Source organism: Molothrus aeneus, chromosome 12 (assembly GCF_037042795.1).
Source record: "Molothrus aeneus isolate 106 chromosome 12, BPBGC_Maene_1.0, whole genome shotgun sequence".
NCBI lineage: Eukaryota > Metazoa > Chordata > Aves > Passeriformes > Icteridae > Molothrus > Molothrus aeneus.
Genome location: NC_089657.1, coordinates 12,637,978 through 12,656,796, shown reverse-complemented (window position 1 = coordinate 12,656,796; position 18,819 = coordinate 12,637,978). Strand labels below are relative to the sequence as shown.

Here is an 18,819-nt window from a genome sequence, read left to right as displayed (position 1 = left end):
CTCATTGGGCAGAAGGGGCACAAAGAGGCTAAAAGACTCAAAATGAAACGAAATTCCCCAAAATCCTGCTTGTTTGTTTGCTTAGCATCCTTGCTCCCTAGACACAATGAGTATGTATTTAATTGATTCCTCTCATCCATCATCCTTTTCATGAACCATACAAAGTGTACCTTGCTTAATAAGGGACACAGAAACTGAAGTCATTTATTAGTGGAATACAGCCCTAAACTGAAGTTCTACCAAAAAATTCTAAAAACAAGTTTGTAGATACTCTCATACTATCTTTGATTTGCACTTGTCAAGAAGGAAAAATTTAAAAAAACCAAAACAATCAGTCATGTGATAGAAACCCATGAAGGAACTGCAGGAATGTCAAAAGAGCATTTCTACATCTCCAGATTTTTTAAAATCTTTTCCTATAAGGAAGTTTCTGGCTTCCTTAAAAAACATGTGCCACACACTGTTTAAAAATTATGGCCTTGTTAGATGATTAAAATTTTCATATAATTCCAAAAACTAAAGGAGCTGGGGAAAAATCCATCCACAACACCTCATTTTGTTTACCATATTTCTCTTGTGGCAACAGATTTCCCTGGCTGTTATAAGACTGTTTCTTAAAGAGTCTATATGTTACCAATGTTAATCAATGCAATTAAGAACCCTTAATTAGAGCTGCAGTAAAGCAAACAACTTCATATACTGGGCAAAAGCGACTACTTATCAAAGCTGTGGCATTCAGAACTGATATTAAAACCAATTTTCTTCTTGAGGATTTTTAGAAATTTTTAGTGTCCTAAGACAGAAAAAAGTAATTTGGACTCCCTACTTAAATTCAAGACACACTGATTAAAATGGAAGTTGCAGAGGAAGCCAGCCAGACTTCAATTTCTTTCTTCAGCATCAGCTGGAGTTCTTTTTCTGATCCTATTTTCTGCTTTAAGCCAAACAGCACAGCTGTGAATAAGACCAGGCAGATCATCACAATCATTGGTGTAGCTTGATGGAAACTGGAAATGCAGCTAATAAACTGGATTCCCAGGTGGGTTAACAAGTAAGAATACCTGCTTGGCATCAGGGATGCTGCAGCTGCACAGACAGAGTGTGGCTGGCAGAGATGAAGCTGACAGCATTTCATTGGTCAGCTGCTGTACACTGCCCTACACGACAGCACCAGAATGACTACAAAGAGTCAATAACAAACAAACCAAACAAATAAACAAAACAAAACAAAATGAAGGCCCAGAAAGAAAACCTGAAAGACTTCAAATATTTTTTACTTGGAATCCTTATGAAAAAAGTATTGAAAATAAGTGGAAAATGGGAATAAAATGAAGTACACACCAAAAAAATCAAATACTTCTATAATCAATAAAATATGCAAAATATAAAAAGTAGCCAAGAACATATCTTTAAAAAACTACACAAATCCCAGACTGAAAATTTTTTCCTCGTGCTGAAAGTCCATTAATGTCAATGGGAAGTCACATGTACAGAGGTAAGGAAAATTATACACAATAGGTGTTTTGGTTTTTTTCCTCTTGCATGTTTCTTCCATTTAGAATAATATCTAAGAAGGTTTGTTTGAAATGACATAAAGGAATCTCAGAATTTTCTAACTCATTTTACTGATGCTGTTGGAGTGGTCTTTTTAGATGGATGTTTTGTTGACTTTGTTCTGTTTTCTTCCAGGGGAAGAAGTTGTTTGTTCTGCATATTGTGGTGATGACAGAAGTTTTCTTCATTTTACAGACACAGAACATCTAACAGCAATTCAAGAAGAAACATGGGTTTGGACTGAAATAACAATGAAAATACATAAAAGTTCACTCAGTAAGAAAAATCAATTTTGTTTTCTTTTTTACAGGAGATCACATGATGAAAAGAGACCTATACTGTTCCCAAGACACAGTGACAGCTATGTCAAAACATAATTAAGTGAAATAGCTATATGTACTTCCCAGAATGTTTCTAAGTAATTCCAAGTGGGACACCTGAGCACAAGGCCAGGTGCTCTATAGCACCTGCTATATATTGTCCCTGCTCTGTAGCTATTGAGAAAATCAGATAAGACATCAATTTACAGCTGGGACATCACCAGCAGGATCTGGAGAACATAGAAGCTCATTTCTCATCACAGCTCCTTCAAGCACATAGTGAGAGGGGATGGTATAAATAATACCACTGTTTCATCTGCTAATTAAAATATATTCTTATGGGCAGTATGAACAGAGCAAAACAGAAATGCTTGCAACAGTAAGACTTGCAACAAAGCTGTTATTTTCCCTCCTATTTTTGACAAAGTATACCCTGAAACACATTAATATAGTTCTCATTTTGGGAAGCTGCTATTGCATACATGAAAGGATTGTTTTGGTTAGTCAGAAACAACTTTATTAAATACAATATTGTTCTGGGCACTGCATTGTGCTCTCCCAGAGGCTTTCATTGCAGAACAATAGCACAGGTACGTAAATGAGGCCAACAGCTGCCTAAGGCTGTGGAAAGGGAAGCACCCTGCTCAGCAGCAGCTTGGCCAAAAATTAAATCCTTTTCCACACTCCTCACAACTGGAACTGATGTGGCCCTTCCAGCTCTGAGCCAGTTTCCCCTGGAGGCAGACTGGCAGACTGTGCAGGAGATTCACAGAGCCCAGGGGATTAGGGAGCTCTGCTCCAGTCACGCAGACCTCACCTGCGCCGGGCCAGGCAGGGGCAGCCATTTGGCTGAGCCTCCAGCCCCGTGCAGAAATCTGCACTTTCAACATCACAGGAACCAAAGATGGGAAAACCAATGTCAGAAAATCCTGTAATATCAATTTTCTAGGTAATTACAACTACAGAAAAACTGAGTTCTTTCCCATTACTTTTTATTTCTCAATAGACTCTGATGTTTTATTTCTTTCCTTCTTAACAGGTAATTTCAGTAAAGCTCTAATTTAGGTAATTTTGATTAAGGAACATTTCTAACGCATTCAAGTTCCTTTTACAGTTCCTCTTGAAGAAATTAGGCTTGTTAAATAATTATCTTTAGATCTTTGACATACCTTCCTACATAAACTCTTTTAAAGAGGAAACAGTGGCTTTCTGGGCCAGACCCAGAGCAGTGCTGCAGCTCCCAGCTGTCACTGCAATTAGGAGTTGAGCACCCCAATACTTTGCCATCTCTAGGTCTGAAGGCTTTATGAACTAAAGTTTGAAGTTTGACTAATGAACTAAAGTTTCATTAGTCTCCAAGTATGTATAATATTACATTCCTAATCTGTAACATAGAAACAGCATTTAAAATTTGTTAGCCTTTTATTAATTTTCACCATCACCTTCAGAAAATGACGTGGAAATTTCCAATTATTCACTAACTCTTTTGTTTAGCTAAGGTCACTGTTCACTCTACAGGAGGAAATTTAGCAGTCCTACCTGACCAGCTATACTAAAAATAACACTTTCAAAGAAACCAATCAACATTAAGAAAAAGCATTACGGAATATTCTCATCATTAAATTTTAAAAGCAACTGTAATCCTTTAGTAAACTATTTTTAGATGCTACAGGTGCAATAGTTTTCTTCCTGGTAAGGGAAAACCATTAAACAGAGAAGTGTTTTTTTTGAGGTGACACTTGAGAGTTCTAAGCTGAGTGACCTTGTGGTGACGAGGCGCCTAAGCCTGTTTGGCACATTGCAGTGGGTGCCCGTGTGCATCCCTGCTGCAGGAAGGCAGCTGCAGCTGAGGGGGAGCACAGGAGCTGCAGCTGAGGGGGAGCAGCAGCAGCAGCAGCAGCAGCAGGAGGTGCTGCCCTTACCTGCAGGGTCTGGCTGAAGCGCTTCAGCGGAGTGGCTCGCACAGGGGGGATGAGGCTGGCCAGGGATGTGACTCTGGAAAGGGGCTTGAGCCGTTTGTTACTGGGCTCCTGCAGCACAAGGACGAGGAAGGAAAGGAAAAAAAGTCAGCAGAGTGTGAGCACAATCAGGTAAAGATTGCTAACAGTTCTGCTGATTTTCCTAAGAAAGCATTTGTAGCAAGAGTGTTTGCAAACCTGGTCTATCATTAGGGCAGTAAATAAACAAAAGCAGTTTCAAATGCTGACAGTGACAGATTGCTCTTGGCTGGTACATACAGGTCCTGGAAACTGCTGAAAAAGGTAATGATGGAGAAGCTGCCATGGCCAGGAACGGGGAAGGGAGGCAAAGAAACAGAAAATAATTTGATTGTTTTTACTCATTCTTAGCAGAAAAAAATTCAGCAGTGCTCTGCAGCTAATGCACGTTATGATAATCTTCTCACTGAAAGGAATGCTTTCAAATAGAAACAATTCTGTGTGTGCCTTTGCTTCTGGCACTGTCAGCATGTGACTCTATTCAGTTAAATGTATTTTCTTCCAGAATATATAATTTAGACAGAAATCTTTAACTCTTACTGTCTCTGAATGCATGTTCTTATGAAAATACTCACATATACAGACAAACACATTAATAACATGCTTACATACACCTATTTTTTGCATACAATAGAAAGGAAAATCAACAAAATCTACCATAAAGCACTCAATTCAATGTTGTCCTTCTCATATATATTTTAACAGCACAAGAGCACCCAAAGTAATGTATAACCAAAATAATATGCCAATTGTCCTGCAGATATATATTTAAAAAAACCCCAAAAACCAGAAATCGTAACACAGAAAAAAGTGATTATAAATACATAAAAATAGAACAGTTACCCTTGACTTTCTAACCTCCATCTGACATTTAATGGATCTTGAACAGCACATGCAAAAGGCAACAGAAAAAGAGCCAAACCTTCCAAGTGAAGTTAAAAACCCCATCCAACACCATATTTCAAGGACATCCTAATGCAGTTCATCTTTCTTTTTCAGCCATGCTTATAAAGTTTGTGTAGGTTTGCTCTGCCTCCAGTTGTCTGGACATAGCTTTGAGAAAATGAAGCATGCCTATTATCCTTTTCTTAATATAAAGAAATATAAATCCTTCTGGAAATAATGCAGATTTGTCATCCTTCTTGATACCAAACAATAAACCTCAGCAGCGATGCCACCATCTGTATTACTGGCAAGAAAAATTCTCTTCCATTAGTGCAGCAACAGAGGAAAGGTGAGAAGCAGCCACATATTTAATTTACTTCTCAGCAGGCAGACCTGGAAATCCATAAAAACCAGCTGAGATGAGCGACAAAGTGTTTAACCCTCTAGCAAAAATAATGTATTCCATCACACATGACACCTGGCATTAAAGAAGTGTAGCAGTCTAAAGCAAGTTAAATCCTGATCTTCATCACTGCACTGTTATTCACAACCCTTCCTTTTCAGCAGGCATGTCTTTGAGGCAGGTTTCAGGAGCATTGTTACGTCACTGCAGCACTCGCATGCTTATATACTCACACACCTCTCAGCCCCAGCATCCCACCCCCTCCCCAAAACAGAGAAAACCTTTGAGATTCCAGTGCAATTCTCCTCTAACTGGTGGCACAAGCAGGAGCTGTTTGTGCCCGTTGTGAGTGCTGGTGCCCAGAGCAGAGCCCCTGGCAGGGCCAGCTGGTCAGGAAGGTGCTGCAGTGCAGGGCCACAGAGCCCAGGGCAGTGCCAGCAGCACAGCCTGTGCCAGCAGCTCTGCCTCAGCAGCACGGGCACTCAGCACCCCAGCCCTGCTGCAAAACCTGGAAATGAACATTGTAGGGACTTCCCAGGAGATAGGGAGAGGAGGATTAGGATTAATAGAAATTATTATTCCTTCTTTATGCTGTATCCCTTCTGGTATCCATTGCCCTCATCCATTTCAAGGAGAAAAGTGCTAAAGCAGTATAATATTTACTAATGTTCATGATGCAAAACCTCACTGAAAAAGAAACTGATTTTAAAGATGAACTCCAAGCAGAGTTCCAGCCACCATCAAACACCATTTAGATCTTGTGGAACCTCTTGCTGTGAGCCACTAGAGGCCAGCCGCTCCCCCAGCAGGCAAAGGCAGCTCGGGTAACTGCAGTCCCGCCCTTCTGTGCCAGCACCCCACCTTGAATTCCTCATGCCATCTATCGTGCTCTGATTTCACATGGAAAATTCTGACCAGAATCAGAACAGCTAAATGTGCAGTTCAAACTGAGAATTCAATTTTATGTAAAGAAATCAGCATTATTACAGGATTCTCTCAAATAACACTATTACAGATAACTTCAGAAGCCTGAGACTTTACACCTTTACCAATGAGTTCTAAAAGAAAATCTTGTTAATCCTAGGTTCTTAAATATGAGGAAAGCTTTTCTGAATACTTACAACATGATTTTCCCCTTCACTAGAAACTGTGTGGTAGGTGAAGATACTGAGCTGGAAGTGAAAAATCAAATCTTAGTGTTCCAGGTGTCATTTTATTCAGAGAAGTCTCCCAAAAGCCATCAGCATTGTGTCACCCTTTCTACTGTAGAAAAATGAAGTTTGTACAAATAAGGCTTCGATTGCAATGAAAATACAGCACTACCAGAGCAATTCTAACACTGCCAGACAGTAATGCTGAAACTGCTGCACATGTGATCCCAGGATTTCTGCTGTACTGTCTACATCCATTCTGCCTCCCCTCTCATCAGCACCCTCATTCCCAAGCTGGGTCACCTCTCCAAACCAGCACTGCAGAGAAGCTGAACAAACTACTGAGGCCAGTCCAGAGAGGGAAAACTTCCACAGCCAAGGGCAAGTTCTGAACAGGTGGGTGGTTTTTTCACCAAGTTCTGTTCATCACAGCCAACAACGCAAATGGAAAGAGGGCACTGCATGAACTGTCCTGCTTTACCCAGAGATACTGACCAGAATCTGCACTTGCACATTAGTCCAACATGTTCATTTTTACACTAATTTGTCTCTGAAGACTCTCCAATTTTCCAGTAAACCACAAGTCCCACAGCCATAAAACCCTTTGGGGAATGAATCTTGAGCAGTGTCTGGCCAGCAAGAGGAGGCTCCATGAGGACACACTGCACTGGTGGAATGAACCCCAGACTCCAGGCTGTCCTCAGAGCTGCCAAAGGCATCCCTGGTCCTCTCCTCCTGCCTCCCCCTCACAGCTCTGGGAACTTACAGGGGGGATCAAGAGAGAGGATTTAGGGGCTGGATCCACTGCAACAACCATCACCTGTCCAGACTGGGAAGCAGGCCAAGTTATGACAAAAAAATTGAGGAGTTACAATGTGCTGCCTAACCTTTTAAAGCCATTATGATTGGTATTTTTAAAAAACCTCTTCTTGCAGAGTTTTGAAATTACTGCATGTTGGACTGTATTTTCAGAGTTAGGAAGGCTTGCCAAAGCAATACGGGAAGTAAGTTTAAAAAAAAGACCCAGACTACAGTTTGGCAGAGTTTCCAAAACGTGGAGCTGGTATATGTGAATAAGTAACATTAATCTGACAGGGCTTTAAATTTGATATAAGCCTAAATAAAGCTGAGGGAAACATGAGTGCAGGAACTTCAAAGGCTGAACAGTCAAGTGAAGTCAAATTAATACCTGACTAGGCTAGAACAATGAGCAGATGGCTTTTGGAGGGAGCTGTATATTTGAACTCAAGATGACTTCAGGAACATTTGAATTCAGAGACAAAAAAAAAAATTTAGCTGCAAATACCATGAATACATGCAGCCTCAGAAAGAACTTGAAACTGTGAACAAACTCATAAAAGGAGCAAATCCATGTCCAAAATATAGACAGCTCTGAAAACCAGACAATGGACATTTCAAACACCTATTATGTCCTTTGTACATTTTTCTAATATAATATACTTTTCTGAAGAATTAGTAGGAAGAAAGACTAATCACCATAGCATAATCAGTGATTATCACCAATTTAAGATAGGAAGCTATCAAACAAGAAGTTTCAAAGGTGCTATGAATTAGGCATGAAGGACACAATGCTTCCAATTACTTCTTCATTCTAATTTACTTTTTATTTATAGGTACAATTATATCTCCAGTATCTTCTATATATTAAACTCTAAGCCGATGGTTTAGACTACTGAGTAAGCAAGGAAAGCTCGATCTTTTAATGTATAACTCTCAAAAAAGACCCTTCTGCTGTGGGACAGCAGGAAAATGCAGCATTCAGCTCCAACCAGAGCACTGCTGGGAAGGCACACTGAGCAGACTAGCAGACTAACAGCTGCCAGCTCCCTTTTCAGTAAAATTTAAGTCTTTTTGCCTTGCAGAACTGAGTAACATCTTGCTTTCTAAACTGTCATACGGTAATTTCAAAATGATGACATCCTGACAAACAGGTAGCTTTTGGGGCTGATGCACAGACCCAAACAGATTGCTATTTAAAAGCCTGAATCTCAGCACACAGCACGAGCTCCAAGGGCAAGCTGACCATTCCAACAGCCATGGAAGTGTGTAAAAGCAGAAGGTCCTGTGAAGAACTAGGCACTTACATTAGCTGAAATGCACTGACAGCTAAGCTCATGCTGTTTCTGCTTCTTCATTAGTGAAACTGGCACCTAATAATTGGTTATATTGTATCCAAGGACACAGTACACAGATATGAAATCTTCTAGAAGGCTGTTTAGGGGAAGAAGGTAATACTTTGGTGCTCTTCATCAGCAAAATTAAAAAAACCTCTTTTACTAGTATATGTAAAGAATGGAATATATTCCCTAAGTTCAAAGCAGAGTGAGTTAAACCCATTTAACTGTATCAGTTTTTGATACATTATCATTCAAGGCCACACAGAGCCTAATTATCACTCTTTGGTGGATAAATTACTCCAGCAAAAGACTGCTTTTCATTTCCTAACAAACAGAAAGAAAGGAAACAAAAAGAATGAGGCCAGATTCCCTCCATATTGCCCTAAGAACATCAGAACCAATGACCTGGATAACACATGCTGAATAGCAGCCTAGGTGCCATATAAAAGGTCTTCACTTGCTCCAGTACCTCACTTCAAAATTCTTCCACTCTGTGCTCCTCAAGGGCTTAGCCACTGATTTCCTGCCAGTGAAGAGCCAATTATGTTCACTGCTGCTGTGATTGTTTTTCCACCTGACTCCCATCTCTTATCAGCAGCTTCAACAGTGGTCTCCGTGTTGGAGGGCTGGTGCTGAATCCCACGAACAAGGGAAAATGTTTCCCTGAGGGGCCATTATTCTTGTGTCTGCTGCACTACTGTGACCAGGACATTGTGTTGATTTTTCTGATTGTATTTAAAACCAAACTCAGCAAAAGGAACTTACAAAGGTTTTTACCCAGCACAGAAAATAAGTGCTATGTGAAAACTGGTACAGAAACTTAGCATTTTAGAATAGTAGAATTTATCCTGTTTACCTTTAACCTTCAGAGGCCAACTGAACCCACACACAAAGTGGCTGAAATTGCCAATGCCTCTTAGAACCTCAACTTACTGGAGTTCAGCAAGTTCTGAGACATTTACAGCAGTAATTTTGGATTTAAGGTGGCTACCTTGCTTAACATTTTATAAAAATAATGCTGGTTAACTTTTTTCCATTTTTGATGTGAATCAGGACAAACAGACATCCAAGCTATTCATTCTGTGCTATGGGAGCATTCATTAGGGAAAAATGTTTTAACTTAAATTAGTCTCAAGAGTGTTAAGAGTGTAATAAATAGAAGACACTATAAATTGAAACAGTACAGTAACCTTTGTTTCATACCTAATTCACAAGCAGTGCCAGGAAACTCAAACAGAACCATTCTGTTTCAGATTTCAAGTAACTGGCTATATTTCCATACGCCTTAAAGGTTTCCATACTTTAAAGGTTATTAGTTTTTAGTCAACTTTATAAGGGTAAGTCAACATTTGTCATGGCAGGAAGCCCAACAATATTATTTTTGTTAGTCTGCTACTAGTTAAATTGGCCTCAGATTAAACAGCTCTAATAAATGCCCCTGAAACTTGGAGTTTAATAAAAAAAAACCACATTCAAGCTCTGTTCCACAGGATGTTATCAGTATTTAACCTTCAGCAGGATAAAAAACAAAACAAAACAAAAAAGGTTAAAATAGAAAAAACAACCTATGTTACAACAATCCTTAACACAGCAAACACTTAAATCTAAAACTAAATTAAACCAAGCATCTCAAGCTTTATGTACCTTCAGAGCGAAGAAAGTCTAAAACCAGAACAACATTCTCAATTAATTTTGGCACTAAAAAGACTGGGGTTTTATACTGAAACAGCAGAGAATTTCCCTTTGCTTCATAGTATCTTAGAAAGATTCTGATTGGAAAATTATAGAACAGTGCTTCTTCTAGAACTGAGGTGTATGGTAAAGAAAAACAAAGTAGGTGACTCTAAAGCAGATCTAAGTATAGATCAGTGTTGTACAATGGTAACGAAATCACCCACCTGAGTCCATACTAAAACCTGGGGCATCCCTCTACTAAAACTGCCAGCATCTCAAGGAGAATTTAATAAGCAATTTTAGTGAATTGACACAAAGGCAACTTGATCATACAATTAAGTGTGTGCACTGGTGATACAATTTTCCTTGAAATCCATAAGCTCCCACGCACCACCTGCACTCCCTGATGGTAGCAGGAAGAGGTTTGTTGTTCTTCCTCTGTCAGTCTCCTTAAAATCAGCGAGCAAACAAAGGAAAATCCAGAGACATTTTGTTTTAATCACAGCTTTACAAAGAAGAGAACCTGAAATGATAGCTGGGGTACAATCAACAACCATTTAGGGAAGTGATGAAATATTCCTGGTCAAAGACAACAGTGAAGTTTGCAGGATGCTATCCTAGCATGTGTTAATGAAGGATTGGCTCCTGGCTGCACACAGGCTGCCCTCCCTGGTCACCACCCTTAGGGCAGATTCCATTTGCCACAGACAGGGCAGAAGCACTCAAGTGTCAGCAGCATAAGCACAAGCTGCATCCAGCAATCTTCACTGATCATTTGTCTGCAATATCCAGAAATCAATACCTCTATCAGGAGTTAGGAAATGAAGGCAAATTAACAGAAAAACCTCACACTGAGGTGAATTAACACAAGCAACAGAAACCCTGAAAAACCCAGACAACTAATGTAGAGTTGATTAAATTCTGCATTTCCTCTCATTACAAGCTGCTTGTACAGGCAATCTAAGAAAGACCTTTTCCATTCTGGAACTGACTGGATATTAACCTGGACTGCCAATTAACCAGCAGATATCATACAGTGATTTACTGAATGGAAAAATAAAGACAAGCTGTTTGTTTCACACTGCCATTAAGCAGAACAGATCAGCAATTCTAAGTGCAGGGGTCTGACATGTTTCCAGCTACACTGCACATGAACTTACCTGAAATATGTCAAAACTGCAACTTACTAGTATTTCATTAACATGAAATACATACATTTAGGAAGATCAAAGAAAATTCATGACTTGGAGTTTATCTCATCATCTTCTGGCCTCTCTCCCTCTGGCTCCACACCTGGTTCCCTGTTAATGATGTGCCATGGCCTAGAGGCTGCTGGGTTTCCCTTCACATTCCCCACCCCCAAATAAACACCATCCCAAATAAGCACCATCCCAAGCAGCAGGCAGCCCAGAGCTCCTGCACCCGTGCTGGGAGGATGGCAGGAGACAACAGAAGACGGGCTGCAAACAGCCCTGGCCCCGAGGTCTGAGTCCTGCACTGCAAGGGCTGTAAGCAGATATACAACATACTGGACACACAGAGGAGTTGTCTGCCCCCTTTGTAGTTTTCAGAGCCTAAATCCTGTGTTGGATCCTGTATGGCAGAACAGGACACCCTTACTCTGAGGAATTCGGGAGTTCCTTGCCATGACCTCACATTGAGACCTTTAAACCTCAATCTGTGGCTGTGAATGCTCCTTCTCACCTGCTGCCCACCCAGCCTGGGTGGTGGCTTTAGAAGGGGAAAAATGGAAAATAGCGTTTGTCATCGGGAAAGGTGTGGGGCTTTTTATAACTACAGTAAGCAAGTTTCAAATGTTACTAATGTTTCTATTTTTGAACTATAAAAAAGTTGGGAAGAACCCAACACCTCTGTACTGTTCATCCCTAGAGTTGTACTACAGGATTTTATGTGGGGCATGTAATGGTTCAAGTAAAGACCTTATAGTGTTTGCCATGTTAACTCAGGTACTAGGTACTGCAGTGTTTTGCTGTCCTTAAACTGCACTTAAAAAGAACTATGATGACTTGGAACAGAACAACAGTTTTTTATCAGAATGCAGACTTTAGTGTTTACATATATTTTGGAAATTTCCTTTGTCATCGTTTTGTGACTGTGCAACTTTCCATGGAGTTTATGCCAAGGGAGCTGGCATAGCTGAAAGAAAGAGCCGGAAGCAGAAATCCTCACTTCTCTTTTCTGCTTTGTTCCTCAAAGCATCTACATAGCAGAAAATCTGTTCTAATCCAAATATACCAACGTTTATGCACAATTTGAGTTATTAAAAAAACCAACCAACTTCCCATGTTAATAACTAGAAGGCAATTGGCGTTTGCAAAGGCAGAAACGCCCAGCCCGGAGACAGGAGCGCCCTGCTGCAGTAACACCCAGCTGTGGTAGAAGGCGCCCAACAGCTTTAATTCCCCTTGTAAACGCTAAAAGCTGAAAGAACAGCTTCATGTTAGAGCTGAAGGATTTTTTCCCCGTACAGATTTCAAAGAAACAGGTTGCATACACCAGTCCTTATAATGCCTTTCCCAAAGAGTAGCTTTTATTTCTGCTTTCTTAATCAATGTTTTGGAGAGGTGGGTGGTCTTACAGGATATTTAAAAGTTTCTTTTTCAGAATGCTGGAATCCCATCCTACTCTCAGAAAACAGCTCGAAAGCAGAAGGGTGCATTTTCTTGTTCGTATAAAACACAAGCTATTTTCACGTTGTAATTTTGATTGATCACATCTGTTACTCAATACTTCCTCATGCTCTCAGCTTTCACTGAGTCTTTTTCTTTGGAATTTGATTATAATCCAGCTTCCTAACTGTAACAGCAACAATCCAGCTCTTCAGATCTGATAGTTCTATTAATTCACAAAAAATCCCTTCATGCAGTAAAGGCTAAAATCATGTTTCTTTAATATTATCATTAATATAATGAGTACCTTTGAGAAGAACATTTAGTACACCTAACAGCTTGTGTTTTCCATAGATGCATACACACACACACACACTTAGGGTGTTAATTTTTCAAAAACACAGAGCTGAAAGAATTCCACTTCCCTTAAGCTCAATAATTTAGTCTCTCTATGTAAAAGTACACTGGAAAGCAACAGTGCAGCATCATCTCAGTTCTCAGCTGAACATCATGATTAAATAAGGTCACTGGGCTTATGTTACTTTTACTTTAGACCTAATCAAGTGGGGAGGTAATTAATCTTTGATGGAGATGTTTAAATGAACCTAACTTAATAAGCTGTCTTCAAGTTACTCAGCAAACAAAATTAATAAAGAAACTATATATTTAAGTAATAAAACCTTTCAGATAGATGTTCTGCCTTCCTCCAGAGCAGTCACAATCCTTAATGTCACTGTTTTTTTTCTAAACACAAACCAACGTTAACCTAAAGTATCAAATATTTAAGTTTTTCGTGAACATTGCTGAATTTGAGTTAGTGAATAAGATTTTGAATGTCACTTGAAAGGCTTCCATGCTTTTTAAGCAATACAGCAGTCAATCTGCTGATAGGACAGGATTTTCAGTTAACTGTACATCAGATTATTTTTTTGTTTATTGTGATGAGGAAAAGACAGTTAATGTAAATGGTGTCTTAAAGTTAATGCTTTAAAGACACCATTTTACTGATTCCCTTCCAGGTCCTACATAAGTTTAACAATTTTAAGTAATGCTTAGTCCTGGAATAAATTACAACTAAGTCTCTTTAAGCTACTTATGTAAAACAGGTACATCTCAATCAGATATTTTAAAGATGAATTTTCCTAAAGTGACAGATGACAAAAAAAAAAAAAAATCTAGATTCTGTTTCTGGCTTTATTCCAAAAGAAAGGTAAATACCTAGAGAAAGCAGTAAAGGATGCCTAAGCAAAACAGGTATCCATACACTGCAGCCTGTTCTCAAACCCCGTTAGTGTCCCCCAGCGCAATGCAGGTCACACAATAAAGAAAAATAAAGTTGCAACCGTGTCAGCAGTACCTCGGTCTCTTTAGCCGGGCTGGTCACCGTCTGCGCTCCCAGGGCGAAATTCGCCCTCTTGGCGGACAAGTAGCAGGGATAATCCTTGGCCACCATGGTGGCTGCGGGAGCGGCGCTCCCGGGGCTCGCTGCCGGCTCGGTGCGAGCGGCGGGCGGGAGGCGCCGGCCGTGCCCGGCCCCCGGCAGCGCTGTGGCTGAGCTGCGCCCCGGCCCGCGGCCCGGAGCGCGTCCCCGCGGCCGGCCCGCCGCACACTGCGAGCTGCGGCAGCGCCAGCGCCGGCCCGGGCGGGCCCAGGGGCGGGGCCGGGCCCCTCACGCACGCCCTCGGGGCCCGCCCGCTGTCGCTGCCGCGGAACGAGCGCTTTGGGCCTCGCTGTGCCTTCCGCTCCCCGTTCCGGCCGCCGCAGCACTGAGAGCGCACGGGGACAGGACACACGGAGCGGGCGCTGCCCGCAGGATGGCTGCGAGAGCGGCTCTGGCAGCCGAGTGACCCACAGGAGGCAGGGCAGGAGGGCAGGGCAGGAGGGCAGAACTGACAGCGCTCCCCCATGGCACAGACCCCAGTCCAGCCCGGGCTCCAGCCCTACACCCGGCACTGGCACCCACATTCAGTGCGCTGTGCTCCCGCTGATCCCAGCGGAACCTGCACCATGTCACTGAGGATGTCACGGCGCCACAACACAGAGCATTGCTTTTACTCCCTCCTCAGTATGCTTTTCTTTTTTTCCCCTCCTAGCCATATTGCTGCTTTTTTCCTGTCTGGCAAGCTGGAGTTTGTTTCTTGTGTTTTAAAAGTTCCACTTTTGTTCCTCTTGTTCAGCCAAATTGCTCCCCTGCCTGCATCTCTCATTGTACCGAGCTGAAAAAGTGGAAAACCACTTCTGACTAAGGTATCTCACAGGGCATTTCAGTGTCTGTGCAGCCAGGCAAATTCTGTTCGATGGTTACCTTAAAACAAAGGTACTGAAAATTTCCTGAAAAGACATAGGAAGCATTAGGGGCCCTGTTTGCAACACAGGATCAGTCTGACACAGACTATAATACAGGGACAAGGAAAAGGAAATTGAGTAGGAAGCTGGATGGGGGAGGAGGGAAGAATATTTTCAGCCACATGGAAGCAGCCCAAACAAGAATAACTTCACAGACCTTGAAAATAACTGATTTTAAAGGGAGATCATATAATGGATGTAGCTTTACAAAAGGCTGTTTCTAAATAGCCTTTCTAAAGGCTGTTAATCAGATAACGATGACTTTAGAATAAGATTAGTCAAATAGCAAATCTAGTCCTGACTTGGACACTTTCCTTTGACTTCACCCACATCCCAAACATATATAATAAGCTCTCACACTAATCCTCCCAGGCCTTTGGAGGAGTAGCTGCAGTACAATCAGAGATGCTCTCCTGTGCCTGTCATGCACATCTCTATTTAATGGTAGTCTGTCCTTAAAACACAACCTCCACTAGCTTCCCAACCCTGAAATTCCTGCAAAATCACTAGAACAGTTATCAGTACTTCTAGATGTGCAATGATTCTAGAACAAGATGTGACATTGGAACATTTGGATGTTCTGTGCCTCCTCATCTGCATCACAGTAGGGCAAGATAAGGTTGACTGAAAGTGAAAGTGCTGACAAGAGGCACAGAACAGCTTTCATGCAGATAATGGTTAAGCAGATAGGACGTACAGAAATGAGAGAGATTAGAGCAGATGCAATAAAGACCTACAAACCACAGCTGACAGAGGAAGCAAATATGGAATTATTTTTCACTGTGTTCAACAACAGGGAAAAAAATGGTGCGTCAGATTAAATCAGACAGTGGCAGATTCAGAGCAAAGAACAAGGAGCTAATTCTTCATATTATATACAACTTTTGTATTATACACAGTGGAAGTATCTGTCACAAGATGCTGCTCCTAAGAAACATTCTCAGACACAACTTCTTGACCGTTGGGGCAATATTTTGGGAATACCATGACTGGCTATTTCTGTTTTGGACTCTTGTCTAAGCATCTACTTCTCACTGTCACTGGATATTTGGAGTTGCAGCCATCATGTTACTTAAAAAAAAAGAGAAAAATAATGTAGCATTTTATTTGAAGACTACATACAAGTCTTAGCTCAGGATCTCTGAAGCTATGAACAGTTACTTCAGTCACATGAATGCACACTCACTTCTGCAAGTCTTCCTCCATGTGATGTTCAGAGGACACAGCTCTGAGCACTACAATGTTGGGTAGTTTATCCTCACATTTCAATCACATTAAAATACCACTACATACAAATTGTAAAAAATGGTCAAGAAGCTCCATGAGAACACTGCAGCTGCTGTGTAACCATCTAAACCCAAGAAGCCTTGATTTCAAATACCATCTGTGTATGTTTGTTTATGAAGGTGTATGTTAACACCATTTCAAAAATCAGCTTCACTTAAATCATTTAGACAAAATACCTTCAGGGCATGTTCTCAAAGCAATATAATCCTGTAACATGCTTCGTGGCATGAACAGCACTTCACACTGGACAAGAGTGTACTGGTTTGGAGATTGAATTAATGAACTTGAGTTTATACACAAAAAATATGCCAAGAAAGGGATCCTGTCATTTCTCCATTAATCAGGCCAGTGCATTTCAGCTTGACTAAGTATTCTGAAGAAACACAAGAAAAAATAATTCTAAGAGGAATATGATTGTCAATAGGCAGGACCTTCATGTCAGTAAGTTTCAGAGCAACTTGTACCTACAAGACAGACTTCAATGAAAGTAGGATGCATTAGACTCCATGGACATTTGTTTACTCCACCAGAAAAGTGTAAATACAGTTTTAGAAATGAAATTTGGACCCAAAGTTCTTTGATGAATGGCACTGAACTTTGTAAGTATAATATTATCTGATGGAATAACAAATGCAAACAACTCTCAGAGAGATGAATGTCTGTAGAATGCCATGTGCATTTATAAACAATGAATTGTGATTACAGTTTAGTCATGGTATTGAATCCCCTCTGAACTGTGTATCAAACACTTGGAGTCCCTTCTGAAAGATCTTACAAACTTAGTGTGATTTATATTTCATTTCTGCATGAATTTAGATTGCACAGTGGCTGCCCATCAACATCACTGCACTGTGCATGTGCACATGGGCCCAGGCAGAGCCAAACATCAGCTCATAAACCTCTGGCTGAAAGACTCCCTAGAGAACTCCAGCTGTACAGCAGGAGAAACAAAGGTTTCAGTGATTCCACTAGGTGTGGAACCAGTGAGTCCACTCTTTCCTAAAATTATAGTTAGACTACAAGTCTACACTAACACTATAAAAATTGTGAATCTGAATTGTAAGGTACTTTCAAAAAAATCAACTAGTATTTCAGATAAAATGATGGTAGGAACTAGATTGCAGAGCAGGCCAGTGCATCAGTTTTGCCATTTCTGGAACACATTTTTCGTGGGTTTAGTTCAGTGGAGGAGGTGTAGGAGGGTTGTAAAACCTATTTAGGCCAACAAAGAGCTGACTTACCTGTCAGGGAGAAGTAAGGAAGGTACTTGGTAAGTCTGGAAAGCCCAGCTCAAAGGGCCCTAGCACTGCTGACCTGGTTGAGGTCTGAAGTTCACTGACAGAGCTGTTCTGTGGTCATGGTTCACACCTATGCCTTTAGTTCACTCCCTCACAGATTCAAAACTTAACACAGAAGTAACTCTTGCAAAAACATTTGTCAGCACAGCAAAGCCCTTTGAGATGTGCTCAGGTTCAAACTTTACAAAAGCCTTAAATTAAGCAGAAATATTTCATACACATTTCAAGGAAAAAAAAAAAACAGTAGCTTGCAGTTTATGAAGTATCTCTCATAACCTATGCACCCTTCCTTTCATTTAAATTGAAAGGAGGTAGATTTAGATTAAATATTGGGGAAAAAACTTGTCACTGTGAGGGTGGTGAGACCCTGGCACAGGTTCCCAGAGAAGTGGTGGGTGCCCCATCCCTGGAAGTGTCCAAGGCCAGGTTGGATGGGGCTCCCACCACCCTGGCCTAGTGGACAGCACCCCTGACCATTGCAGGGGGTTGGAATGAGAGGATCTTTAAGGTCCCTTCTAAATCAAACCATTCTGTGATTCCATGTATGTGGTTTCACAACAAACAAACCAACCAATAAACCAGAGGCCACTGCTTAGGAGAGATGCTATTCACTGCTAGGGATATTAAAGCAAAGCTACAATTCCTCCTATTCTGAAATGACCAGGGAAAGTCAGCCAGGCTAATGCTGCACATACTGAGTATCTCCAAAACCTCTCTCCAACATGCTCCAATCATTAGCAGTCTTTCCTTTCGGAAAAACAAACTAACAACCACCACTGAAACCACATTCAAACAATCCAAAAACTTTTCAAGCAGTCTTTTTAATCAAACTTGAAGAATTTGAATCTTCTCAGAAGATGCAATGCAGAATCACTGACAGTGTTGAATGAGAAGCCATAAATTATATAAACTGCTAAAAAAAGAGCATTTATCAGGCAGTTACCCAGCTGTTGAAGAAACTGCAATTTCCTCATTGCAAATACAGAATGTTCACATGGTAACAAGTTCCAATTTACTAGGTAATAAATATTAGGAAGACACTGCTTGATTAAACACTTCGGTGCTGAGAAATTCCAATCAAATATTAGACACTAAGTGATTATCATTAAAAATGTGCTCTCAAAAACCACACCTGT

General features: G+C 40.9%; 1 protein-coding gene across 1 annotated transcript in view; it reads right to left on the bottom strand.

Annotated features, from left to right (window-relative positions):
* Window positions 1–18,819, bottom strand: part of ARHGEF3 (Rho guanine nucleotide exchange factor 3) — a 107,392-nt gene that overhangs the window by 9,656 nt on the left and 78,917 nt on the right. Inside the window, 1 exon segment of the mRNA XM_066558261.1 lies at window positions 3,797–3,904. Within this exon segment, the coding sequence (XP_066414358.1) occupies window positions 3,797–3,904 (108 nt within the window).